The sequence below is a fragment of the Sebastes fasciatus genome (assembly GCF_043250625.1).
Source record: "Sebastes fasciatus isolate fSebFas1 chromosome 17 unlocalized genomic scaffold, fSebFas1.pri SUPER_17_unloc_1, whole genome shotgun sequence".
Classification (NCBI taxonomy): Eukaryota; Metazoa; Chordata; class Actinopteri; order Perciformes; family Sebastidae; genus Sebastes; species Sebastes fasciatus.
This window is the reverse complement of record NW_027428129.1, coordinates 55,517-83,293: the sequence shown is the minus strand read 5'-3', so window position 1 is coordinate 83,293 and position 27,777 is coordinate 55,517. Positions and strand designations below refer to the sequence as shown.

General features: G+C 42.9%; 1 protein-coding gene across 2 annotated transcripts; it reads right to left on the bottom strand.

The window, feature by feature from the left end:
• Positions 1-811: 811 nt before the first annotated feature.
• scin (scinderin) lies at positions 812-26,032 on the bottom strand. Of its 2 annotated transcripts, none has more exons than XM_074628031.1 (16): positions 25,778-26,032; positions 18,941-19,095; positions 17,921-18,082; positions 17,689-17,838; positions 16,826-16,918; positions 14,479-14,611; positions 14,282-14,370; positions 13,903-14,118; positions 12,197-12,318; positions 11,335-11,425; positions 7,023-7,196; positions 6,762-6,939; positions 6,021-6,142; positions 4,792-4,869; positions 4,654-4,714; positions 812-1,076 (listed from the first exon to the last, which is right to left on the bottom strand). In XM_074628031.1, exons 1-16 carry the CDS (start codon positions 25,968-25,970, stop codon positions 913-915), a joined length of 2,181 nt encoding a protein of 726 aa, XP_074484132.1. In that variant the 5' UTR covers positions 25,971-26,032; the 3' UTR covers positions 812-912. The 2 variants fall into 2 exon arrangements, with proteins under 2 accessions (XP_074484132.1, XP_074484133.1); XM_074628032.1 differs by having other exon boundaries at positions 18,941-19,090; positions 25,778-26,029.
• Between the last annotated feature and the right edge of the window lie 1,745 nt (positions 26,033-27,777).

The following is a 27,777-nucleotide window of genomic DNA, read 5'->3' as shown; positions in this document are numbered from 1 at the left end:
GAAACTAAAGTGTGACACGCGGATGGACGGAAGGACGGACACGCGGAGCGCTATATACCCCTGACTACGTTGTCGGGGGGTATAATAAATACTAACATTACATACATAAAGTTAGTGAATCTGTCTGAAAAAGAATCTTCAAAATTAACATAAATTCCAAATCTAGTGTAAACCTTTTGAATGCAGCAACAAACTGGTCAAAACTTAAACAGGAATTAAAATTCCAGTATATAATGTATATAGTATATAAACATAGAATAGAATTTAATAGATCGACCCCACTGTCACTGCTATTGGCCCGATATCCGATCCAGTATCGGTATCGGTGCATAATGTGTTGATCCATTCCTGTATTGTTGAAATGACACTGAATAACAGATGCTGTCAGTAGAGAAACTACTTCAATGATCAGATTAAACAAGTTCTCACACAATGTGAACACAGAATGACTGTTTGACAGACTGCACTAAAGGAGTAGAAGAAGTTAGAAGATCAATATCAGTCTCATATTTTTAACATTTAAAGTATTTTTGGATACAAAACACTGACAAATAAAATCTTTCAGCAAATCAAAGACCAGTGATTCCCAAAGCTTTTCTGTCACGCCTCCATTCGGATGCCAAACATTTTGCAGCTTGGTAACCATCGTCAAAGACTAACACACATGAATAGATACGGTATTTCAGATAGAAAACAAAGAGAATATTGACTCCATGTTAGTGTGAACGTTGTGTCTGCATGTGGGTTGAACAACACTGTGGTAAAAGAAAAGTACAAACACAACTTTCAACAAAAAGTCACAGGAAACACATTGATCAAAGATAGTAAATTTATTTATTTGATCATACTGATTATATAAAAGAGACTATTCCAGTTTTCCTGCACAGAACAATATATTTGTATAATCGTGATCTAAACATGCATGGACCTCATGCTCCTGGTGACAGAGTCCCAGTGGGAGGGGTCCCAGGCCAGGAACCAGCCTGTGAAGGTGGGAGGTTCATGGCCTTGTTTCACCACCACTACGGGAGTCTGCTGATCCCGGCCACTCGGGTCCGTCTCGATGTACTGTTTGGCTGCAAAGAGGAGACCAAGAGTCTCTGTTACAACACAGCAAACAGACATCTGGCTGCTGCACTGACCTCATGTGGCAGTAAGAGGGAACTGTTTTATTCATTCTGTGCTGATGTTCAACTAACAGAAATGAAAGGGATGAGAGAGGATAAAGATCTAACAATGGTGATCTCTTATAAACCCATGTTACTGACAGCTGACTGTAATGCAGTATATTATATATATTTTAAAGCCATCAGTGCAGGCAGCAGGGTGGTTCAGTAGTTTTCAGTGTCTCCCTACTAAATAAGCTGATATACTGCTAATTTGCTTCATAAATAATACCAAATATGTTTTGGAGGAAACATACGTTCACTGGTATGGGAGAAAATGTTCATCCACTACTGTTCTGTAAATATTGGGAGTTGGTTGCATCACGATAAACAGCTGGTGGAGTTAATTCTCCAGTCAGGTAACATTAAACCGTTAAATATAAACCAGGTTAAACCGTTGAATATAAACCAGGGAGCAACAAGACGACATAATTAAAAGAGCGGCAGTCAAAGCTTAAATGATGGAAAACATGACGGAAATATGACATTTATGTTGATGGTTTGAGGAATGTTACAGTCTGATCTCCAGTGATGTTTAAGTCACATACATAGAAACAGGTAGACGGACATTTTTAATATTTAACTAAGACCATCATCTTTCCTCAACGTTAACCGTTAAGAGTTTTGAGTTATAGGAAGATAGGAATATGTCACCCGCTTCGGACGTTATCAGCTGATTGAATGGGCATTATCGTCTTCATAGATATGGGTTACAAGGGGCCTGCTACCAGTAGGTTCAGAAGGCTGTTATCATCTATTCATATGGGTGATCACCGATACGGATACAAGAGGACGACGTCGACCTCTAGTGGCCGTAATAATTATGACGGGAGTAAAGGAGGAAGGCAGGTGACGTCGTAGACAGAGCAACATGGTCTGTGTAGGGAGGAGGAGGTCGGGGGGGTCGATGAGTCAAAGAAACACTCGACTGGAGAACGCTGGACCGCTCTACGTGTCCTGTGTGAAACCAAAAACTGACACTGACATATTTTACTAAACTTTTGTTAAGTAACTTACATACTTCACTAACGCCACATACGTAAGTTGAGTTATTATTACTTATTTTAACCCGAACCTCGATCTTTTCCTAAACCTGAAGTTGTTTTGTTTCAATTCACGCTAAGTTTCACTTTCACAATGTAATAGGTGCAGTTTGGCACATTTAAGGCATTAGAATGGTGGTGATAACCACTGATAACAACCATTAAATCGGCTGATAACATTCAAAATGGGAACATTAAACATTTAGGTGATTTGTTCAATAGACTGGCGTGTCAGGGGGTGCACACAGGCCCAGGGTGAAGGGGGACATTAATAAATGTCTGGCATGTTCGGCATAGATTTAAAAAGGGTTGCATCTACCTTAAAGGTTGTATATACGTTATTCAGAGCATTGATATAGCAGCAAACAACTATGTGTAAATAAATATAGAGTGGAGTAATGTCCGTGTGTTGTAATCCTGTAATCCTAATGTACAACTATTTGTTGTCTGCCATAGTATTTTATTTTATTCTGCTGTTGATTCTTTGAGAAATGTTCGGATAAGTGATTTATATACTGTATGTGTCCATAGCATTTTTATATAAAGGGGACCTATTGTGCTTTTTCCCTTTTAGTGTAAATCTTTTTATTAAATTTTTCAAAGTAAATAGTCAAAACAACATACCAAACAATATAAGGTGCACAACATATCAGACAAGTACATACGTAACTAAAATACTAAAGAAAAAAAAATAAAATGTAAATGCAACTAAGGAACACTACTAAAATAACATACATTATACATCCATACTTGTGTGAATGTGGATTTGGAGAGCGTGTGTGTGTGTGCGTGTGTGTGTGTGTGTGTGTGTGTGTGTGTGTGTGTGTGTGTGTGTGTGTGTGTGTGTGTGTGTGCGCGCGTGCACGTGTGGGTGGGGGAGGGGGGGGGGGAATCAGGGGAGCCTACATCTGCTGTTTAGATACATATTCATGTTCAAAGTAAAAGAGAAAAGGCCGCCACACTTTGAAAAACCTCTTAGATGAGCCTCTTGTTGAGTATCTAAGTTTCTCTAGCTTTAAATATGTCATTACACTTTCTATCCATTGAGAATGCGTCGGTGGATTGTTGGATTTCCACTGTAGTAGTATTAGCCTTTGCGCTAGCAGTGAGGAAAAAGCCACTGCATCAGCTTGAACCAATGACAGTGAGACTTCTGGAGGAGTTACCCCAAATATCTCAATTGTTGGGTCTGGCTGTATTTCTTTATCACAAATGTATGAAAAGGTTTCAAAGATAGCGGTCCAGAGTGGAACCAGGGCTGGGCAAGTCCAAAACATGTGATAAAGGGTGGCATCGTCTTGATGGCAACGGGAGCAAGTTGGATCTGTTCCTGGGAACATCTTTGCGAGTTTGCTTTTTGAAAGGTGGAGTCTGTGAATAATCTTAAATTGTAATAATCCATGTTTTACACAGATAGATGTTGAATGGATCCGTTCAATTGCAAACCGCCAAACTTTATCTGAAATAACCGCTCCGAAGTCTTTACCCCATTGTTCCCTGAGATGGTTCAGTGAAGGCGATGCCACCCTTTGAATTTCACTGTACAGTCTAGATATCAGACCACGTTCAAGAGGATCCAAATCTAAAAATTCCTCAATCCAAACATCTGTCGGGCGAGATGGGAAGGAAACAAAAAGCTTTCTGACCAGACTACGCACTTGCAAATACCTGAAAAAATGAGATTTAGGTATGTCATATTCTCTAACAATGTGCTCAAAAGACATAAAGTTATTATTTTGAAAAAGATCCCTTATACATCGTAGACCCTTCCTGAACCATAACTGGAATGCAGAGTCTATTAATGAAGGTGGAAATAGTCCATTAGATACGATAGGTAGCAAAGTGAGCGCCTGTTTATGTTTAAAATGTGACCTAAACTGGGACCATATTTTCAGTGAGCCATTTACAATGGGATTGACTGTCTGCCTTTTTTTGCTGAGAGGTAGTGGTGCACAAAGCATTGATGGTAAGGATACTGGATTGCAAACAAATTGTTCCATCTCAGCCCATAATAGTCCTGTGCCCTCATAGAAATTTGATACCCAGTGAATAACTTTATGAATGTTGGAAGCCCAGTAATAATGCAGAAAATTTGGCAGTGCCAGTCCCTTTTGCTTTAGTGTGTTATACAGTTTTTTGTGCATGTTAAAGGTCTGCAAAATTACAAACCCAAAGTTACACCAAAGGGAGTTACAACCCCCATCACAAATCACAAATTATCCTCCTGTACAGGACACAACGCGTCCTCTAAAAGGAAAAGGACTTTGGTTTGGACATAGACTAGTGGAGCAGTTAGCAGCTGAGCCTGGTGTCATGTTGTTCTAGTGGTTACCTCCTTATCATCTGTTCATTGTGTCTCTGGCTGAAGAGGCCATAATGCATGTTATATTCTTTATATTCAGTCAGAACTAAAACAGCAACACACTTCTGGAGATGAAGCTCACCAGATCTGACAGATTCGGACCTCTCCACTTCGTTGGCATCCTTTCCGATCCAAACAAACACCTGCAGCAGAAGATTGTGTGTTAGCTGTCTGTGGAGTTTGTCCAGAGATGATGTGAATATTTTCTACAGCTTTGTACCTGGTCCCACACATCCAGCAGCATCACATCGTCTTCAGCCAGGTCGTCCTGGATGAACCCTCCTGGAACCTCGTCAATCTGCACACATGATGGCACTGCTAGCAGAATACTGCTCCACAACATCTCATTCCACCAAGATCTCATGATGGCACTGGAAGCAGAATACTACTCCACAACATCTCATTCCACTAAGATCTCATGATGCATGGCTAGCAGATTTCTGCTCCACAACATCTCATTCCACTAAGATCTCATGATGGCCCTGGAAGCAGAATACTGCTCCACAACATCTCATTCCACTAAGATCTCATGATGGCACTGCTAGCAGAATACTGCTCCACAACATCTCATTCCACTAAGATCTCATGATGGCACTGGAAGCAGAATACTACTCCACAACATTTCATTCCACTAAGATCTCATGATGGCACTGGAAGCAGAATACTACTCCACAACATCTCATTCCACTAAGATCTCATGATGCATGGCTAGCAGATTTCTGCTCCACAACATCTCATTCCACTAAGATCTCATGATGGCCCTGGAAGCAGAATACTGCTCCACAACATCTCAATCCACTAAGATCTCATGATGCATTGCTAGCAGAATACTGCTCCACAACATCTCATTCCACCAAGATCTCATGATGGCACTGCTAGCAGAATACTGCTCCACAACATCTCATTCCACTAAGATCTCATGATGGCCCTGGAAGCAGAATACTGCTCCACAACATCTCATTCCACTAAGATCTCATGATGGCCCTGGAAGCAGAATACTGCTCCACAATATCTCATTCCACTAAGATCTCATGATGGCCCTGGAAGCAGAATACTGCTCCACAACATCTCATTCCACTAAGATCTCATGATGGCACTGCTAGCAGAATTCTGCTCCACAACATCTCATTCCACTAAGATCTCATGAGGGATATACCAGTTAAGTGTTATAAAAAACTTTAAAGCATTAAAAGCATTTAATTAAAGCAGGTAATCAAATAAAATAGTGGAATAAAGGCTTTATAGAAGCATCATTTAGATGAGGGAATGATGAAAGAAGGGCTGACTCACATACACACATAATATAGTTTATCAAATGTTCTACCAGGTCTCTGAATACACAAAGTAACACAGCAGCACAAAGCATTTCACCTAATCCAGTTCTAATGGTATAAACATAAATCAGATGCCATCACAATGAGGTTTTAATGACGTGGGTCAAATACTTACTGTGAACCTGCCGGTCTTGTTGGAGCATCCAAACAGACGAGGAGGGTGAGTCATGGTCTGACTCTCCAGTCGTTCTGAGGTGTGGTACTCGGTCTTCCCCCCTAAAGCTGCCCAGAAGTCATCTACAACACAAAACACACACACATACACAGATGTACGGTGTACTCAGGTTGACCTGCAGCAGGAAAGCCATCAATAAGCATGGCTTCAGTGGAACAGACCTGTATGTGATCAGAACTGTGCTCAAGTTGGACGTGAGTTGCAGAAGTGAGGCTGTAAGATCTGACTTGAACCTTTTATCACTTGAAACGTGACCGATTTAAGCTTTAGTTTGAGACTTGATCCGTTTTCTGCCCGTTTCCAGTAGAAAAAAAAGATGAAATGACAGAATTAAAAATACTACTATAGTATAAAGTATTATTAAAAAATAGCCCAATTATGCTTCAACAATCAGTGTAAGTGCACAGAGCAGGCCGGACTGGGCCAGCTGTCTGACACACGTCCTGTGTTGAAGCATTACGTCCTGCTACAGTAACTCACAGCCAAAAATATGCTGCTAACCCTGCAGAGACAAACGCCAGTATTACAGGTTTAACTGAATGTGAGTCACAGCCTTCACTCATGTTGTCATGTTTCTTTTGAATTTCTCCACCATCTAAACTCCCCCCTCAGCATAAGGTATGTGTGTACTAATAGATAGACAACACATCATCTTAATGTAACTGAAATGTAGATGATGACCTGGTTCTTTTCCTTCCATGGTGTGTTTGCTGCTGCAGTTCAGCTCTCTACTCATGTACTCAGCTCCTTTCTGCTCTTCTTCACTGGCCCCTTTGCCCATCCACAGATAGCTCCGGCCATCAGCCGTCTTCAGCAGGAAGGCGTCATTAGAGTTCAGACTGGACGCGCTGGCATCGACCTGAAACACAGGTGACATTCAACAATACGGACTAAATGCACATTCAACAGATCTCCTCCCGTGCAGCAGGACAATCAGCTCACCTCAGCGATCCTGGTGATGGCGCCCAGGTTCCTCCGTACCTGAAAGAGTCGGGTTGGAGGTGGTGGGGGAGTCTGGCCTCTGAAGCGGGACGTACCACTCTTATATACAACGAGGGGTTTGGATGTGAAGAGACTCAGCAGATGTGGGGGTTCTTTACCCTGGCACACTCTAACCTGGTGACACACACACACGCGCACACACACACACACACACACACACACACACACACACACACACACACACACACACACACACACACACACACACACACACACACATCTCTGCTAGAGCATCCATTAGACAACATTTTAAAATATCTATTCTATAATATTTTAAAAATACTCAACAAGTTGTCCTTCTCTAACTCACTGAGTCTGCCCTCAGATCTAACGTACTAATGTACAGTGAGTGGTCAGAAGACTAGAAAGGAGCTACTGTGTATAAAGGAAAGTTCATTTACCATTTACCATATAATCTTTGTTTATTTACTCCAGAGCAGCGCATACTGTATGAACAGGTATCCTTTCATTTTCATTTCATTTATCCTCCATACTGTATGAACAGGTATCCTTTTACTACAGTATGGATAGATTAGACGAGTGCTATATGAAATATAAAATATATTCTTAAAGCTTGGCCACTGTGATACCAAAACCTTTATCTTTATATTGCTTTAATAATCTAATTCTATACAGCCTCAAAGTCTTTTTTTTCAATATTAAGTTAAACTTTTAGCAGTGTCTTTGTATTGTCATGGTTGGTTACTGTTGTGACCTTTTGGGAAATACACTTATTAGCTTTGAAGCTCCAGCCGGGAGATGGTTAGCTTAGCTTAGCATAAAGACTGGAAAGAGGAGAAAACGGCTCGCCTGGCTCTGAACAAAGGTAACACAATCCACCTAGCAGCACTTCTAAAGCCTGCTAATCAACATATTAACCCAAACCATGCCAGAACTGCTCGTTGTGACAAACTAAGAAATGTACTTCGCCTACTTGTTTACCGTCTAGTGTGACGAAGCATTGCAAACCCCATTTGACTTATTTAGGCAGAGAGCAACCCATTCTCACTCCCAATGCATAAAACACAGCAGCGTGGTCAGTGCGTGGTAGTCTGCTTAGGGCGGGGGGGAGATGGCAACACTCACACAGTCACGTGATTTGTTCATGTCATTAGTCACGTGACTCGTTCATGTCATTAGTCACGTGACTCGTTCATGTCATTAGTCACGTGACTCGTTCATGTCATTAGTCACGTGACTCGTTCATGTCATTAGTCACGTGACTCGTTCATGTCATTAGTCACGTGACTCGTTCATGTCATTAGTCACGTGACTCGTTCATGTCATCAGTCACGTGACTCGTTCATGTCATCAGTCACGTGACTCGTTCATATCATCAGTCACGTGATTCGTTCATATCATCAGTCACGTGATTCGTTCATATCATTAGTCACATGAGTGGTTAGCTGGTCAAGTTAACGTCAACCATATTCTTTTCCTAACCCTACCTAAGGCTGCTTTCACAGCTAACCTCTTCGGTTCGGTTAAAACAGCTCAGGTCCATTGGCCCGATTAGTACGGTTCGTTTGGGCAGGTGTGAAAGTTGTCTATCGAACTCTGGTGAGGACCAAACAACTGAAACGGGACATCTGTCGACCAGTCATCAACTAGTCATCTGGCAGCGTGCAAAGGAGCTTTTGTACAGTCCTGTCTCCTGGGTTAGGATTGTCTACCTTTTAGTCATTGTTATTCATAACGTGGTTGATTTGTAGTCTAATAATGCTAATGATGCTTAATCACTTATTAATCAAAGAACATAAATATACACATCAGAAGCATAAAAGTGCTGCATAAACGTCTGTCAGTCACCAGAATTTCCCCACGTTGGTCCTGATGATGCAGGATGTCAGTCAGTGAGTTCCCCCTCAGTCTGTAGAACTTCCTGTTTACTCCTCTTGAATGTGAGAGTTTAGGGCCACTGACCACGCCTCGGTGAGAATGTGAGAGTTTAGGACCACTGACCACGCCTCGGTAAGAATGTGAGAGTTTAGGACCACTGACCACGCCTTGGTGAGAATGTGAGAGTTTAGGACCACTGACCACCCCTCGGTGAGAATGTGAGAGTTTAGGGCCACTGACCACGCCTTGGTGAGAATGTGAGAGTTTAGGACCACTGACCACGCCTCAGTGAGAATGTGAGAGTTTAGGACCACTGACCACGCCTTGGTGAGAATGTGAGAGTTTAGGACCACTGACCACGCCTTAGTGAGAATGTGAGAGCTTAGGACCACTGACCACGCCTTAGTGAGAATGTGAGAGTTTAGGACCACTGACCACGCCTCGGTGAGAATGTGAGAGTTTAGGACCACTGACCACGCCTTAGTGAGAATGTGAGAGCTTAGGACCACTGACCACGCCTCGGTGAGAATGTGAGAGCTTAGGACCACTGACCACGCCTTAGTGAGAATGTGAGAGTTTAGGGCCACTGACCACGCCTCGGTGAGAATGTGAGAGTTTAGGACCACTGACCACGCCTTAGTGAGAATGTGAGAGCTTAGGACCACTGACCACGCCTCGGTGAGAATGTGAGAGTTTAGGGCCACTGACCACGCCTCGGTGAGAATGTGAGAGCTTAGGACCACTGACCACGCCTCGGTGAGAATGTGAGAGTTTAGGGCCACTGACCACGCCTCGGTGAGAATGTGAGAGCTTAGGACCACTGACCACGCCTCGGTGAGAATGTGAGAGTTTAGGACCACTGACCACGCCTTAGTGAGAATGTGAGAGCTTAGGACCACTGACCACGCCTTAGTGAGAATGTGAGAGTTTAGGACCACTGACCACGCCTTAGTGAGAATATGAGAGTTTAGGACCACTGACCACGCCTTAGTGAGAATGTGAGAGTTTAGGACCACTGACCACGCCTCAGTGAGAATGTGAGAGTTTAGGGCCATTGACCACGCCTTAGTGAGAATATGAGAGTTTAGGACCACTGACCACGCCTCGGTGAGAATGTGAGAGTTTAGGACCACTGACCACGCCTTAGTGAGAATATGAGAGTTTAGGACCACTGACCACGCCTTAGTGAGAATATGAGAGTTTAGGACCACTGACCACGCCTCAGTGAGAATATGAGAGTTTAGGGCCACTGACCACGCCTCAGTGAGAATATGAGAGTTTAGGGCCACTGACCACGCCTCTGTGAGAATATGAGAGTTTAGGACCACTGACCACGCCTCGGTGAGAATGTGAGAGTTTAGGACCACTGACCACGCCTCGGTGAGAATGTGAGAGTTTAGGACCACTGACCACGCCTCGGTGAGAATGTGAGAGTTTAGGACCACTGACCACGCCTCAGTGAGAATGTGAGAGTTTAGGACCACTGACCACGCCTTAGTGAGAATATGAGAGTTTAGGACCACTGACCACGCCTTAGTGAGAATATGAGAGTTTAGGACCACTGACCACGCCTTGGTGAGAATGTGAGAGTTTAGGACCACTGACCACGCCTTGGTGAGAATATGAGAGTTTAGGGCCACTGACCACGCCTTAGTGAGAATGTGAGAGTTTAGGACCACTTACCACGCCTCGGTGAGAATGTGAGAGTTTAGGGCCACTGACCACGCCTCAGTGAGAATATGAGAGTTTAGGGCCACTGACCACGCCTTAGTGAGAATGTGAGAGTTTAGGACCACTGACCACGCCTCAGTGAGAATGTGAGAGTTTAGGACCACTGACCACGCCTCGGTGAGAATGTGAGAGTTTAGGACCACTGACCACGCCTCAGTGAGAATGTGAGAGTTTAGGACCACTGACCACGCCTCGGTGAGAATGTGAGAGTTTAGGACCACTGACCACGCCTCGGTGAGAATGTGAGAGTTTAGGACCACTGACCACGCCTCAGTGAGAATGTGAGAGTTTAGGACCACTGACCATGCCTCGGTACGAATGTGAGAGCTTAGGACCACTGACCATGCCTCGGTGAGAATGTGAGAGTTTAGGACCACTGACCACGCCTCAGTGAGAATGTGAGAGTTTAGGACCACTGACCACGCCTCGGTGAGAATGTGAGAGTTTAGGACCACTGACCACGCCTCGGTGAGAATGTGAGAGTTTAGGACCACTGACCACGCCTCAGTGAGAATGTGAGAGTTTAGGACCACTGACCATGCCTCGGTACGAATGTGAGAGCTTAGGACCACTGACCATGCCTCGGTGAGAATGTGAGAGTGTGTCGCAGAGAGACAGATTCAGGAGCAGTTTCAGGCATCCATTGCATGTGCTGTTCATGTTGGTGTCAGACTGGCTGTACCTGAACTGCATGTCCCCCCAGTGATCGATCCAGTTCGACAGTCAGGAAGGCCGAAGCTGTTAGCTCATCCAGAGAGCAGCTGGCTCCTTGCCTACAGGCCAGAAGGAGACATGGAACAATTCTGAGTCAACCTTAATGCTGAACTCATCAATATTTTTATATTACAGCTTCAGCTGGTAATGTTTATCAAATATGATAAAAATAATATTTATATTTGTCACTATATCCGGGCTGCACGATGGTGCAGTGGTTAGCACTGTCGCCTTATAGCAAGAGGGTTGCAGGGTTGAATCCGGCTAATCAATACAATACAAATCACACCTTCTGTGTGGAGTTACCATGTTCTCCCTGTGTTAGTGTGGGTTTTCTCCAGGTGCTCAGGTTTCCTCCCACAGTTCAAAGACATGCAGGTTAGTGTGGGTTTTCTCCGGGTGCTCAGGTTTCCTCCCGCAGTCCAAAGACATGCAGGTTAGGTTGTTGACTCTAAATGTCCCGTAGGTGTGAATGTGAGTGTTAATGGTTGTCTGTCTCTATGTGTCAGCCCTGTGATAGTCTGGAGACCTGTCCAGGGTGTCCAGGGTGAGGATAACTATTTTATCATAGTTGCTCAACGTTACCAACTGTAGCTTGAACAGTTAGTCCAGGGAATATGTGTGACATGAGAGGTGTCATCTTGGTGACAAACCCACAGAGAATCATCACCAAGCCTGCAGCTCCCCTCAGCTCTACAGAGCGGAAATAAACCACAGATGTGACGGACGATAAATCAGGAAGCTTGGTGCAGAGCATTAGAGCATATCATAGAGGAAATCACACTCTGTGGTTTATGCAAAGTCAGCTGAGTGACTGAACGGTGTCATACCAGGTGTAGATGACATGCCTCCTCCCATAAGTGTACAGGATGATGTAACAGTCCCCGCCGTAGAACTGACCATAGGTCTTTGGGTCGACAGGAACTCTGCCACTGCTCTCCACCCTCCAGATCTGAAGGAGGGAAACAAAATGCTCTACTTCAAGGACCACATGTAAGGAGAATGTATTATAATAACGATATAATGATAACGAATTCTGGCAACATTTCACTGCTGGAAGATGCATCATTTCTTTCTCCTTGGGCTATACTGTCTTCCCTTTTTAATCCCAAGACAATCTCCAGATTGTGATTATAATGATCACAGATGAAGTTATAGTTCAAGGGAAAAGCCCACTCCCCACCCTCCCCATGGACACCAGGGCCCACCAAAGAAGCTGATAAGGGCCCGAGCAGCTGCGAGGAACCTGTTGTTTTAGTAGAGATCAGTATTTCACTGATGCGCAGTCGCATTTTTGAGGGGCTAGGGATGGTCGAAAACTGACGAAAACAGGCACACATTTCAGAACGGGCAACAAGTTCTGCAGTGATTGCACTCGCGTGTGGCCCTCCTGAAAATGCACAGCTGTGTCAACGGGCGTCCAGTTTCCCCGACGTGCACGAAGGTGCGAGGACCCGTTCATTGCTGCTTGCAGCTTTAATTATACTGTATGTGTGTTCTCTGTCAGTTTCATCTTCTGCTGTTTTCTAAAAACTTTTGATAACATGTTGTTTTGCAGGAGTGTAATTTCCTGGAATGAATTGTGTAACTTTGTACAAATGTTTGGGGAAATAGCGTTCAGTTGGTACACTGCCAATAATGTTATTCCAATTAATTGCAAGCACAATCCAAAGAATCTCTGCATAGTTCTCTCCAGGAAACTACCAAGAAAATAGTTTGGAACTAATTGGAAATATTGACTTGTAAGGCATTTCACAGAAACAAACAAAATCTGACATAAACCGTAGAACGTTTTTTTGGCTGTCTTAGCAAACAGTTGCCTGTTTGCACATCCAGCAGGCAAAGACCAACATTATCATCCCATTGGAGTCGTGTTCATGTCCACCTGATGAATTCAGGTTTTGCTCTCCTTTTAGCTCTGGTTTGGTCTCCACCAACTCCAAATACAAAATTTACAGCAAAATTGATAACATAAAGGGTTTTGATTTATAGTTCAGTATCAGATTTCTCCCGTTGATATCACCACCGCATCAGATGGATGTAGTGTACACAATCAGGCTATATTGTGGTTTGAGTATATTCCCCACAGTAACCGTGATAACATTATAATATATATATATATATATATATATTAATATGTATCATTATAAATACAATGACGGAGTACGGCCTTAAAACTGCAGTTACATCTAGGTAACCTCTGTTTCGACTTGTCTCAACAATCTCCGCTGGCTCTAGATGTGCTCATAGGAGAAACACCCGGTATACCTGTAGTTACATTATGAAAAGGTGTACGTTAGCTGCAGCAGCTCTGTGCGTGGGCTCTGTAACTACGCCGTCACCTCTTAATGGACAACACCTTTTTTATGAAATGGGCAGTAGGAAATGCTTGTTTCATGCCCCAAATGGACTGGAAGTCATGGCTGCTCAGATATTTATTCACTACTACATCATTAAATGTAACCATGGCAACAACACAACATTAGCATTAGCACAACATTAGCATGTCGACTACTTGTACTGTATATTCAGTCACCTGTGTGTCTCCACTCCCATCATCCACCATGTTGTACTGGGCTGCCATGTGATGGGACTCATGGAGCTTGGAGGCATCAAACTCCCTCTGCTGGATCCTCGCAATCCTTTCAGTGACAAATACCTTTCCAAAACCCTCGCTCTGGTCTCTGTCCTTCCAGCCCAGGAAGAACTGCTTGAACATGGGAGTCTCTCCTCCCTCTGGCAACACCTGGATCTGCAGGACCATCAGTAGCAACGCTCCATTGGTACATTAGGAACATTAAATTTGCTCATTGAAAGAATAAAATCAGTTTTCAGGTTCCTCCCCCCCAGAACCTGAAAATAAAGCTCTTCTTAAATAACAATAATACAATAGACAAGTGAACATGAAAATAAACCTGTGTGTTTGCCGGGTAGCCCATCTGTTTGATGAAGCCCTCAGCTGTTTTCATGGCTTCCTTTCTTTCACTGGGGTTGGCAGTATGTCCTATTTCAGAGAAGTTCAATGAGAAAAAACCCACACAGCCTGCTGCACTTGTCACAAAGACAATACTCCATTCAACGCATACTGTATGCTGAAACTCTGTCTGATTACCTTTCCATACAAATATCATCTTGTTTCTGCCGTGATCCAGAATGAAGCATTCCTCTGAGAGCAGGTCACTCTGGAAGAACGGGTTCTCCTCCTTCACAACGCTCACTTTCATGGACCCTGACGCATCAGATACCTGGTAACATACAAACACACTAATCAGATGGCGGGTTAGGGTTAGGGTTAGTCGGGGATAATCAGCTGGCGGGTTAGGGTTAGTCAGGGTCAGGGTTAGGGTTAGGGTTAGCCAGGGTTAATCAGCTGGTGGGTTAGGGTTAGTCAGGGTCAGGGTTAGGGTTAGTCAGGGTTAGGGTTAGGGTTAGGGTTAGTCAGGGTTAATCAGCTGGTGGGTTAGGGTTAGTCAGGGTTAGGGTTAGGGTTAGTCAGGGTTAATCAGCTGGTGGGTTAGGGTTAGTCAGGGTTAATCAGCTGGTGGGTTAGGGTTAGTCAGGGTCAGGGTTAGGGTTAGTCAGGGTTAGGGTTAGGGTTAGGGTTAGTCAGGGTTAATCAGCTTGCGGGTTAGGGTTAGTCAGGGTTAGGATTAGGGTTAGGGTTAGCCAGGGTTAATCAGCTGGTGGGTTAGGGTTAGTCAGGGTTAGGGTTAGGGTTAGTCAGGGTTAATCAGCTGGTGGGTTAGGGTTAGTCAGGGTTAGGGTTAGGGTTAGTCAGGGTTAATCAGCTGGTGGGTTAAGGTTAGGGTTAGTCAGGGTTAATCAGCTGGTGGGTTAAGGTTAGTCAGGGTTAGGGTTAGGGTTAGTCAGGGTTAATCAGCTGGTGGGTTAGGGTTAGTCAGGGTTAGGGTTAGGGTTAGTCAGAGTTAATCAGCTGGTGGGTTAGGGTTAGTCAGGGTTAGGGTTAGGGTTAGTCAGGGTTAGGGTTAATCAGGGATAATCAGCTGGGTTAGGGTTAGTCAGGGTTAGGGTTAGGGTTAGTCAGGGTTAATCAGCTGCTGGGTTAGGGTTAGTCAGGGTTAGGGTTAGGGTTAGTCAGGGTTAATCAGCTGCTGGGTTAGGGTTAGTCAGGGTTAGGGTTAGGGTTAGTCAGGGTTAATCAGCTGCTGGGTTAGGGTTAGTCAGGGTTAGGGTTAGGGTTAGTCAGGGTTAATCAGCTGGTGGGTTAGGGTTAGTCAGGGTTAGGGTTAGGGTTAGTCAGGGATAATCAGCTGGGTTAGGGTTAGTCAGGGTTAATCAGCTGGCGGGTTAGGGTTAGGGTTAGTCAGCGTTAATCAGCTGGCGGGTTAGGGTTAGGGTTAGTCAGGGTTAGGGTTAGGGTTAGTCAGCGTTAATCAGCTGGCGGGTTAGGGTTAGGGTTAGTCAGGGTTAGGGTTAGGGTTAGGGTTAGGGTTAGGGTTAGGGTTAGTCAGGGTTAATCAGCTGGCGCCTGCTACAAAGAGAGAATGAATACAAAAGGCTGCTCGTTTGAGTCTGAGCAGCAAACCAATAAATCCGTGTATCTGTCTGTCAGTTTGTCTTTCTAGTTAGTTAGCTAACTTAGTTAGGTATAGTTAGCTAGCCCAACTTGTTGCATTAGCTAACTGAGGGTTATGAAGGGTTTTCATTTCATGTTTTAGTTTCCTAGTGTGGTGTTTATTTTCATAATGGTATTTGTGTGTGTGGTGAACGGGTGAAATCAACACAGTGAATTACACTAAATCCCACCATCAGAATGAACCCAACACACTGACTGTCTCTCTCACTCGCTCTCTACTTTACCGTCTCCCCCTGCTGGAGATAAATGAACACAAAGCAGCGACACCGGAGGTCTGAACGACGGGGAGCACACAACTCTCAGCCCAATAGGAAACCAGAGAAAAGTCCCGTCAGAGAAATAAACGGATCTCAGAGCAACTCGGTGCGGTGTCGGTGCTGGAAGCTGAGGAGAGAGCGGCCGGTGCTGGTGGACGGTGAACCTCCAAAACGTCCCGAAACTGCATTTCAAACGGAGGACCACGACAACATGTCTACCCGTCCTCTGGCGCGCTGCGACCGGCGTGCGGCGGTGCGGCTCCTCGGCCAGCCAGACGGCCGCCTCGCCAGGAGGAGACAGTGAAGAAGAGAGAGAGTCGGTGTGTTGAGCTGATTCTAGATATCGACATATGCAGAACAGCACCCCGTGTGATAAAATGCATGAGATAAGATCCCTCAGAGCCTCTTTTGATGTGATAGGATGAATCAATAAATCTTCCCTCACAAGTATACCGGTAATTATGGTATTTATCTAATTATCACTTCCTGTTAAGTCCTTCTTGTTCAACGAGTGTCCAGTTTCTCTTGTTTCTGTTTGAGTTTCATTTTAAGTCCGACACAAGTTGAATTGAATCACTGGTATTGTGTACGTGTGAATCCTGTACCATGTAGAGTTTAGCCATCTTCCTGTTGTACACGTCTGCCTCGGTATCGTCATCATCACCTCCCTCTGACAGCTCTGGCTTCACTCCAAGGACCTGAAAGATATTACAAGTCAGTAATTCAGGCTAACGAGTTAAACCACAACTAAACAGAACAACACAACAGCATCCATTTCAATCAGCAGCATAATATAATAATCATGGTAAATATTCAGTAACTAGGTCAGCTGTCACCTGCCTTTCCTTGGTAAGATGGATTACTGCAGGCTTTTAAAGGAATAATTCAACACTCATGAGAAGATTAGCTGTCATCAGGATGTGGTTAGCCTAGTTTAGCATAACAGCTGGCCTGCCTCTGTCCAAAGAGAGACATCTGTAAAGCTCACCAGTTAACACGCTGTACACTCACAGAAATGTATGGATCAATTAACAGCCAGGAGCATTGTGTGATTTCTGTGATACAGACATGTTCAGTGAGCCTAAGAGATATTGATAGGTTTATTTCATTTCCCCCTGCCTCCAGTCTTTATGCTAAGCTAGGCTAACCTTGTCCTGACTTCAGCTCTGTACTTAACACACAGGCATGAGTTTGATATCCATCTGAACGTCCCACTTTCAGAAATAAAACAAATACCATGGTCTTCCTCGGTGGATGAGTTTGATAAGGGGACCTTGATTTGTTGAACTACACTCCATCTGTTGAGATGCGGTTGAAAGCCCTGAAAAGATTTAGTGAGTTGACCTTGAGTTCACATCAAATATTCTGAGTCCTTTATTGTTAGGATTATTATTATTATTATTATTATGGCTGGGATTATTATTTTTTTCTGTCAGTCATGAGACACAACAAAAGACGTGAGACTCACGTCAGTAAACTGGGATGGTTCACTTCCCTCTTCTACCACCTCCAGTTTGGCGCGGGCGTTTTTCTCGTTGTCACGGATACCTCTGGCCACTTGTGTTGCCTTCAGGCGCTCAAACTTGTTAGACTTGGATCCACACCACTGATAGATCTTCTGAAGATGGTAAACACACAAGCAGACATATAAATCAACCCTTCTTCTGCAAACATACGGCCATGAAACACCGTGTCCTTACGTCTCCGAGGTCAACGATGAAGCAGTCTCCGCTGTTGAAGCTCGTCCAGTTGAGACGGACCTGGGTGGCCCTGACGACCCGCCGGCCCTTGATGTGGAGGAGTCTCTGTGCTGAAAGCTCATTGGTGACCACATGGTGGAAACCTGAGGCCACACCTCCTGTCTGAGGGGCAGAGAACACCGTCAACCGTCAACCCCTCGAACCTGTCCTTCTGTTCCCTTTAGCCAACTATCACGCTGCTGTGATTAAGTCGTGATGCTCCAGTTGAAAAAACAATCCTAATGTCAATATTTCTTCCATTGGAGCTCTCAGATCGCTAATATAACATTAGTTAATTGGTTCATCTTTTTCCTTAAAATGGCAAGAAAGTAATTGTAATTGTAAGAACATAATCAAGTGTTTTTCCAGAGTTTCACTTGTCAGATTGGAACACCAACTGAAACAGTATCCCGCCCTATTCCTCAGAAAGAAAAACTAAAATAACGACCCAAAATGAATCGGGACTAGCTCCTCAACCATAAGGCTTATATGCATATATCTGGTCTCTTTTGAAAGGTAAGAAGCTAAGGAATATGAATAAATTATAAGTAAACTAAACTATTTTATCATGGAGTATACAATGGAGATACAATAAAAAGAAAGAATAAGATAATCATTCTTGCCTAGAATAAAATTTTAATTTCAAAGTCAATATCAGCATTAAAACCAAGAACCCACAGACAGTGATGCAGCTGGATGTCTTCTACTACTCTTGGACTTCCATCGTAACTATAAATACACTAAAATATAACATTCATGATACTCTAGGCACTCTCCAGGCAAGAGTTTGATTGGCAGATGGTTCATCCAATGATCTGTCAAGTATTTTCTGAAAGAGCCCGCTCTTTTCCAAACAGTTTCCCATAACGGCTTCTCGGATGGTTCTGAGTAACAAACCATCTGGCCCGTCAGGTACTTTGTGCCACGCTGAGTCCGGGTTAGGGTTAGGGAGTAGCACCATGACCTGAATATGATCTGTACCTTGTAGGTGATCCCTCCCTTGAAGTAGCTGCTGAAGGCTGTTGACTCGATTCCCTGCAGTTCTCGGTACTGGACCGGCTTTCCTCCCAGGTGGTCGTCCAACTGCACAGTAAAGATGGCCGCGGCGGTGCTCTCATCCTGGCTGCACTCCTTTCCTTTAAAGAACAAGCACAGGCTCAAAAGACAGGCAATGGGGAATTATGGATTTATCAATTTACGACAATCCATTCTTCATTAGTGCATTTGCTGAGCAACACCACTGAATGTTCATGGAATCACATGTCCATTCACTGCATGTACGTGCACATCAGTAATTAGGTTAAGTTCATTTAGAGTTCATGCACCTGATTGAAGTTTTTACAAGAAACAAAGCTTCCTTATTTAGGACAGGGATCAGACACAAGTTAGATACCTGAAGCCCAGGACAGAGTTTTCCCTGAAACATCACTCATAGCTGCGTCCAAAATACAACTAAAGTAGGACTAAAAGCTTCGAATAATAAATATGTCTAAATGAAGAAGTTTCCACAGCTGAATACTAAAACATAACAGGTCAAAAGTGTTGCTGGAGTTTTGACCTCTTCAGACTGTTTCCCTCCTCCGTGCTGGAAGAAGAGAAACCCTGACTCTACTTCAGACATGAGGAACAACTGGATGTCCTCTGTGAGACGTCGGTCTGACCACAGAACAGTCTTCAGATCCTGACTCTACTTCAGACATGAGGAACAACTGGATTTCCTCTCTGAGACGTCGGTCTGACCACAGAACAGTCTTCAGGCTGCAGCGTCAGACACTGTGTGTATCACATGGCTGCCTTCTAATCAGGTCACTACAGTTCATTCTCTGATTTCCTGCCACTACCATGTTTCAGATTTATATCATTACAATTATATTGCTGTAGGTGAACCTTAACAAAATAGTAGTGTTTCAGGCTGTAGTGTTTCAGGCTGTAGTGTTTCAGACTGTAGTGTTTCAGGCTGTAGTGTTTCAGCCTGTAGTGTTTCAGCCTGTAGTGTTTCAGGCTGTAGTGTTTCAGCCTGTAGTGTTTCAGGCTGTAGTGTTTCAGGCTGTAGTGTTTCAGCCTGTAGTGTTTCAGGCTGTAGTGTTTCAGGCTCTAGTGTTACAGGCTGTAGTGTTTCAGCCTGTAGTGTTTCAGCCTGTAGTGTTTCAGGCTGTAGTGCACGTTGGCAGATATGAGGACAGGTTTTGACAGCCACTCTGCTTGATGTTTTTGCGGTCCAGTGTGACAGGAAGGAAGTGTGTGATGGTTAATGATTCATGCTGATGGGTTCTCAGACGGAGAGAAGGAGCAAGAAAACATCTTAGTCATATTGACTTTCTCCTCTCAGAGGAAACGGAGAGCGTTTCAGTACTGAAGGAAGGAAGCACTCACTGACCAAAACACTTCTAACCTTTTACAGTGTTGTGAGTAAAATGTGGACACTATTATTTCTCACAGTCCAGCTGCCAAAATCCAGAGGAGACAAAATATTGATATGTTCATCTTTAGGTCTCTGTCAAGCCACTGGGAATTTGAAAAGCCTGATAACTAATTCCAATATAATGTTATTTGCTAGATTGATATAAATATATAAATGTATGAAATAGCTTCTTTTGTTGTTGTTGAAGAACCTCTGACTTTATTTATTTCTAACTTTCTAACTAAAGCTAATGAGTCTCAGTCAGGAGATATAAATATATATAATAATAGAACTGTTGTCACAGCCCGAGTAGGGCTCATTATGACAGGTAAATTCATTTCCATGTTTAAAACTGATGGAGTTGTGAGGTTTTTGTTTAAGAGGAGGACCCAAACGCAGAAAGACCAGAGGTCTTCAGGGTTCTCCGTCCTACGAAGATGGATCACTTCTTACCGGGGTAGATCACCATGGTAACTGATGCTGAACAGCTGACCTGCTCCAGAGCAGGTTATGTTCCAGATCAGAGATCAACTCGTATAAAAGCACCTCCTACTGACCAATCAGAGCTCTGTGTGGTGATCGTAAGATAATATTACACACATATGAAGAAGTTACCGTCATAATCAGACTAAACACAACTCAGTTTAAACTGACAGATGCAGGAAGGACAGCTGGATTTATGCTGTGGGTGTTTACTGCTTTGAAATATATTTTTATATTTATTATTTTCACTTCCTCTTTAGTCCGTTTCACACCGCCGGAGACGAGGACGCAGCTGAAAGAAGGTTGAAATAGTCAAACACGCCATCTCATTGTGACTGGGTATGATTAGGTGTAATAGTCATCCGTTATACATTTAAAAGCTATTTATATCTAGACGACTATATTTGACTGTTGAGTGTTCCGTTAAATGAATAAGTCTGTTAATTTACGCATTCACACATCTGGAGATTTTTCTTTCACCATCACTTTCCTGCATCTGGCAGCTTCAACTGTTACTGTTAGTCTGATTAAGAGTTTAACTTCTTCATATCTGTCTAATATAGTTAACTCTTCCTCTGTTAAACGTCTCTCTGCCTGTCTGTCTGCTGACAGTAGACTAGTCCATGTCTGTGATTGGTCTGTAGACTAGTCCATGTCTGTGATTGGTCAGTAGACTAGTCCATGTCTGTGATTGGTCTGTAGACTAGTCCATGTCTGTGATTGGTCTGTAGACTAGTCCATGTCTGTGATTGGTCAGTAGACTAGTCTATGTCTGTGATTGGTCTGTAGACTAGTCCATGTCTGTGATTGGTCAGTAGACTAGTCCATGTCTGTGATTGGTCAGTAGACTAGTCCATGTCTGTGATTGGTCAGTAGACTAGTCCATGTCTGTGATTGGTCAGTAGACTAGTCCATGTCTGTGATTGGTCAGTAGACTAGTCCATGTCTGTGATTGGTCTGTAGAGTAGTCCATGTCTGTGATTGGTCTGTAGACTAGTCCATGTCTGTGATTGGTCAGTAGACTAGTCCATGTCTGTGATTGGTCTGTAGACTAGTCCATGTCTATGATTGGTCTGTAGACTAGTCCATGTCTGTGATTGGTCTGTAGACTAGTCCATGTCTGTGATTGGTCTGTAGACCTGTCCATGTCTGTGATTGGTCAGATGCTGCTAACTTCGCTCCGTTCATGTGAACGCGCTCACAGCCAGACTGAGAACCTCTGGGTTGATTCACTGAGTTGATAACCAGCTTCGTAGGACCGCTTAGTTTCATCTCTGTTGTTAGAGTTAGTGAAGCCAGATAACCAGGAGATACCCTGGAGATGATGAAGATACCCTGGAGATGATGAAGATACCCTGGAGATGATGAACTGGCTTCGTACTACAGACCTCTGGCAGACAGATAAATATAACAAAGAGCGAGCTTTACTTTTTAAACTGGTCACGGAAGACACGAGGAACACTGGCAGGATTACAGGAGACACACGAGGAACACAAGCTGACACTGAGGGACTAAACACACCTGGCTGATTAGACACAGGTGGAACTAATCAGGGCGAGGCAGATACTCACAAAAAGGCGGGAAACAAAAAAAGGCAGGAAGAGATACAAGAGGGGTGAATTTTCAAAATAAAACAGGAAACAAACTACAAAAACCCAGGAACATGACAGGAGCAGCCCTTAAAAAGAGCCCAGATCTCCCTGAACCAGAACCAGAACCAGAACCAGAACCAGAACCAGAACCAGAACCAGAACCAGTTCTACTAAAGCTCCTCTGGGCAGGTGGTAAATCCTGACTGTGACTATCCACGTTAAAGCTGCTGTCCATTAGAAGGTTACAACACATGATCTTATAAAACCAGCAGCACTCTGTGGTATTTCCTGAGCACAAGGAAAGAGGTTTGCTGACGCCACAGAAAACGCTCTGAATATAAAACAGTAATTATAAATATGTTCTACATGAGCCTCTTCAGTGTTTTTTCTTACGTGCTGCGTAATCACATCTCATTTTCTGAACGAGGTCTCAGGACCCTTTAGGTGCTCTGGTGTACACACAGGTTATAGCACGCCCTGAAGTCATTCAGTATTAATAACGACTTCCTGTCCGACCCTGACGGCTAAAACAAAGTTGGAGAACATCGATATCAACATCCCTCGTTTCACGTTCAGCTCCAGGACTCTCTGAGCTTCAGTAAGCTTTAACCACGTTCACGCTGCTCACAGCATCGACACATTACATTTTAAATTCAACACAACCAAAGTAGTTGTAATACAAATATCAGAGACAGATATTAAATAATAATGATTAGATACTACCGGGGAGGTTTGGGTGAACCAAAGTTTTACTTAATAATAATTACTGGTAGTTGTCAGACTTGATACTTGATACTAATCTTTTTATCAATTCAGGCAACATTAGTATAAATACATAAATTAATGTACGGCTATGGGTTACAATAGAATGCATTTACTTCATCTAAAAGGTTTCATTCTGGGGATATATTTTTCCATCTATAGTGTTGTAGTATATATATACAGTATAGTGTTGTAGTATATACACTCACCGGCCACTTTATTGGGCACACCTGTTCGATTGTTTGTTAACACAAATAGCTAATCAGCCAATCACATGGCAGCAACTCAATGCATTACGTCATCTAGACGTGGTGAAGACGACTTGCTGAAGTTCAAACCGAGCATCAGAATGGGGAAGAAAGGGGATTTAAGTGACTTTGAACGTGGCATGGTTGTTGGTGCCAGACGGGCTGGTCTGAGTATTTCAAAAGCTGTTGATCTACTGGGATTTTCACCACAACCATCTCTAGGGTTTACAGAGAATGGTCCCAACAAGAGAACATATCCAGTGAGCGGCAGTTGTGTGGATGGAAATGCCTTGTTGATGTCAGAGGTCAGAGGAGAATGGGCAGAGTGGTTGGAGATGATAGAAAGGCAACAGGAACTCAAATAATCAGTCGTTACAACCAAGGTATGCAGAATACCATCTCTGAACGCACAACACGTCCAACCTTGAAGCTGATGAAGACCACCCGGTACTAGCAAGGTGTACCTAATAAAGTGGCTGGTGAGTGTATATCTATAGTGTTGTAGTATATACTGTATATATAGTGTTGTAGTATATATATATATATAGTGTTGTAGTATATATATATCTATAGTGTTGTAGTATATATATATGTATATAGTGTTGTATTATATATATATCTATAGTGTTGTAGTATATATATATATATGTATATATATATACATATATATATGTATATATACTTATATATATACATATATATGTAGTGTTGTAGTATATATATATAGTGCTGTAGAATATATATCTATATAGTGTTGTAGTATATACTTTATCTATAGTGTTGTAGTATATATATATATATAGTGTTGTAGTATATACTGTATCTATAGTGTTGTAGTATATATATATATATAGTGTTGTAGTATATATATACAGTATATATAGTGTTGTAGTATATACATATATAGTATTGTAGTATATACATATATAGTATTGTAGTATACATATACAGACGTGGACAAAATTGTTGGTACCCTTCCGTTAAAGAAAGAAAAACCCACAATGGTCACTGAAATAACTGGAAACTGACAAAAGTAATAATAAATAAAAATGTACTGAAAATTAACTAATGTAAATCAGACATTGCTTTTGGATTGTGGTTCAACAGAATCATTTTAAAAAACAAACTAGTGAATATAGTGTTGTAGTATATATATGTATCTGTAGTGTTGTAGTATATACAGTATAGTGTTGTAGTATATATACTGTATATATAGTGTTGTAGGGTCGTCGTCAGGCTGTTGTTGTGTCACTCTGACTGACTGCATGCCAGGAGGAGTCTCTGGCTGAAGGACCAGTCAGACTGGAAAAGTTCACCTGTTAAAGTGTCATTTCATCTCCAGGTGTGAGCCCCGAGCCCCGAACCCCGAGCCAGACTCCACCCGCTGCAGAACTCTGAAACATCTGAACAATGTTAAAGAGGGACGGGGGGGCTCTACCTGAGCAGAGAATGAAGTCTCGCTCCCTCTGTGTGTGTGTTGTAATCAGAGCTTCTCTGTGCTTTGTTGACATCGCCGGGTCGGCCGCTCGTGCTTTTAATGCATGTTAGTGCACGTGAGCGTGCCCCACTGGCTAGCTCACGGCCACCGCTCTGTACCGCTCTCATACGGCGGTTCCAGGTGATAACGCCGTCCTGACAGGTAAACACTGTTATCTCTGTCAGCATTGCGTTGTTAGCACGGTTAGCACGGTTAGCACGGTTAGCGCCGTCGCCATGTTGAGAGCCGTTGAGAGGCAATAGAAATGCTCCCGATCCCGTATTTAGCACCTTTAACATCGACTTCATGACGTAGATTCGTCCCGAACAGTCGACTCTCTTAGCAGCCAAACACTAATGTGTTTCATCACAGTTCAGTCATATCATTTAGTTTACAGCTCAAACACGTCGACGTGTGCAGCACCTAAATATTTATATTCCATATTGTATATAGACCCCTCTCACTGTGAATATTGCCATTGTCCCTACAATCTTTATTACATTTTAAAAATATTTGTATAGTTGATGTTGTTTTGCACAATCTCGTGAGCACTGCCACTGAGTGGTCGCTGAGTACGTGACAAATAAAACTCTTGAATCTACCTCTTTAATATTTAAATCTGAAAAACAGTTATAACACCACTGAGTTTGACTCTAGCATGATAACATAAAGATAATAACTATATCCGTCTCTATTGTTTCCTTAAGACGAGTCTGAGGAAGCTCCTGAGTGGTTGTTTAGAGTCTGATGTTCTACATATCTCTTAATGACCATCTCCTGACTCTTATTACATCCAGTTAACATCGTTTCCCTTCATCTGAGTGAGAAGTTGACTTCATGTCTTCCCTCACTTACCCAGCCAGTAGTGCAGGTGGTAGAAGAAGCTGTTCTTCTGTCTGACAGTGGAGAGAATCACGTAAGCATCTCCAGTGTAAAAGTTTCCACACAAGCTCTCTGGAACAGGAACCAGCTCCAGACTCTCGACCCTCCAGATCTGCAGGCCGGCCGTCTTCCCTGCGTTGGTGAACTCTTGGTGGTGGAGCACCATGTCTGCTGTTAGACTGCTGTCAGGCTGCTGTCAGGCTGCTGTCAGGCTGCTGTTAGGCTCGGAGGATGAGGGTGGAGCACCATGTCTGCTGGAGGAGGATGAGGGTGGAGCGGCTAAGAGCTAGAACACACTACTGCTCTGTTCCTGTGTGTAGCTGCTGTACACACACACACACACACACACACACACACACACAAACTGGGTGTGTCCACATGTAACACACATCAGGATCCTCAAATACTCATGAACTCAAATGAATTGAGCTTTTCAGCTCACATGGTGAAAGAAAGAAAACAAAGAGCTAAATATAAAAATAATTACATTTCTATACATAAACACACACAAACATACACATATAAAAATAACTGTTGAATTAATGAATATATTGTTTATTTATGTTTTTTACAATATATTAAAATCAATTATACACACCAACAATGATGTGGTTTGCCTACCTCTCTGTTGGAGGTTGGTGAGAGAGGAGAACTCACTGTGATAATGTGTTGAAGGTTCATCACGAGAGACTTTCACATTACACAGCACTGATATAATAATAACTAATATTAAAGCTCCCAGATTGTAAAAAGTGAGATTTTCATGTCTTTTATATTATAAAGCAGGTTTAAGTGCTTTATATAAATACTGTTAAACTATCAAATCGCTCAATATACGGAGAAATACACACAGCCCGTATTCAGAAACTGTGCGTTTGAAACAAGCCGTCAGGATTTCTGTCCATTTGTGATGTCACAAATATACAATATATATATATTATATAGATCATTACACGGTTTTAAACGTAAACATTCTAAATGTTTCCCAGTTTATTTCCTGTTGCAGTGGATGTGAATAACATCAGCTGACAGGAAGTAAACATGGACCCAAACTGTTACCTGTTGTTTCAGTCAGAGGGTGAATACAGGTATATTCAGACAGACAGACAGGTGAATACAGGTATATTCAGACAGACAGACAGGTGAATACAGGTATATTCAGACAGACAGACAGACAGGTGAATACAGGTATATTCAGACAGACAGACAGGTGAATACAGGTATATTCAGACAGACAGGTGAATACAGGTATATTCAGACAGACAGGTGAATACAGGTATATTCAGACAGACAGACAGGTGAATACAGGTATATTCAGACAGACAGACAGGTGAATACAGGTGTAAGGGATTTACAAATGGAACAGGTTTGGTTATTAGCTAATTTAATAAATAATATTCATAGAATTATTATTATTAATAAAAATTATTAATCAACATTAGTAATGAACGGGGCACCACCCTGGAATCAGGGACCAATAACCAAAACGTTAATCCAGTCTCAAAAGGGAAATATTCCCTCCAAAGGCCAGTATTTTGACACTACTTTACTCTTAGGAGGTGAATAGCGAAGGGTGAATCCGAGCACTAACTCTCGTAACCAGCTGTTATTACAATATGAATGCACAATAAACACAGACAACTGCTATTTAAAATAAGACCATTTATTTAAATACAGTGATCTTAATCAACAATAAACACTCTAACAACATTAATCTAAATCAACAGTTATTACAGCAGTAATTACTAATTAACAACACTTTTAATAAACAAACGGATATTCTACAATGCAGCTCTAAGCACTAAACTAGAATTAAACAAAACACAAAGTGAGAGAGAGAGAGAGAGAGTGAGAGGTGAGCGAAGGTGGGGGTTGGTATGTTGTGAGAGGGGTGTGTGTGTGCGAGAGAGAGGGGTGTGTGAGAGAGAGGAGGAGCAAAGGGGGGAAGCTCAAGATGGCGTCGCCACGCAAGT

Bases quoted from the DNA above. Each gene is read 5' to 3' on its own strand.
- scin (XM_074628031.1), bottom strand. From the start codon at position 25,970: ATGGTGCTCCACCACCAAGAGTTCACCAACGCAGGGAAGACGGCCGGC. The intron at 16,919-17,688 runs GTGAGTCTCACG...AATATCTTTCAG, and splicing joins AACCATCCCAGTTTACTGAC to GTCCTTGGAGTGAAGCCAGA. The intron at 14,119-14,281 runs GTTTATTTTCAT...ATGGTCCTGCAG, and splicing joins GCTACCCGGCAAACACACAG to ATCCAGGTGTTGCCAGAGGG.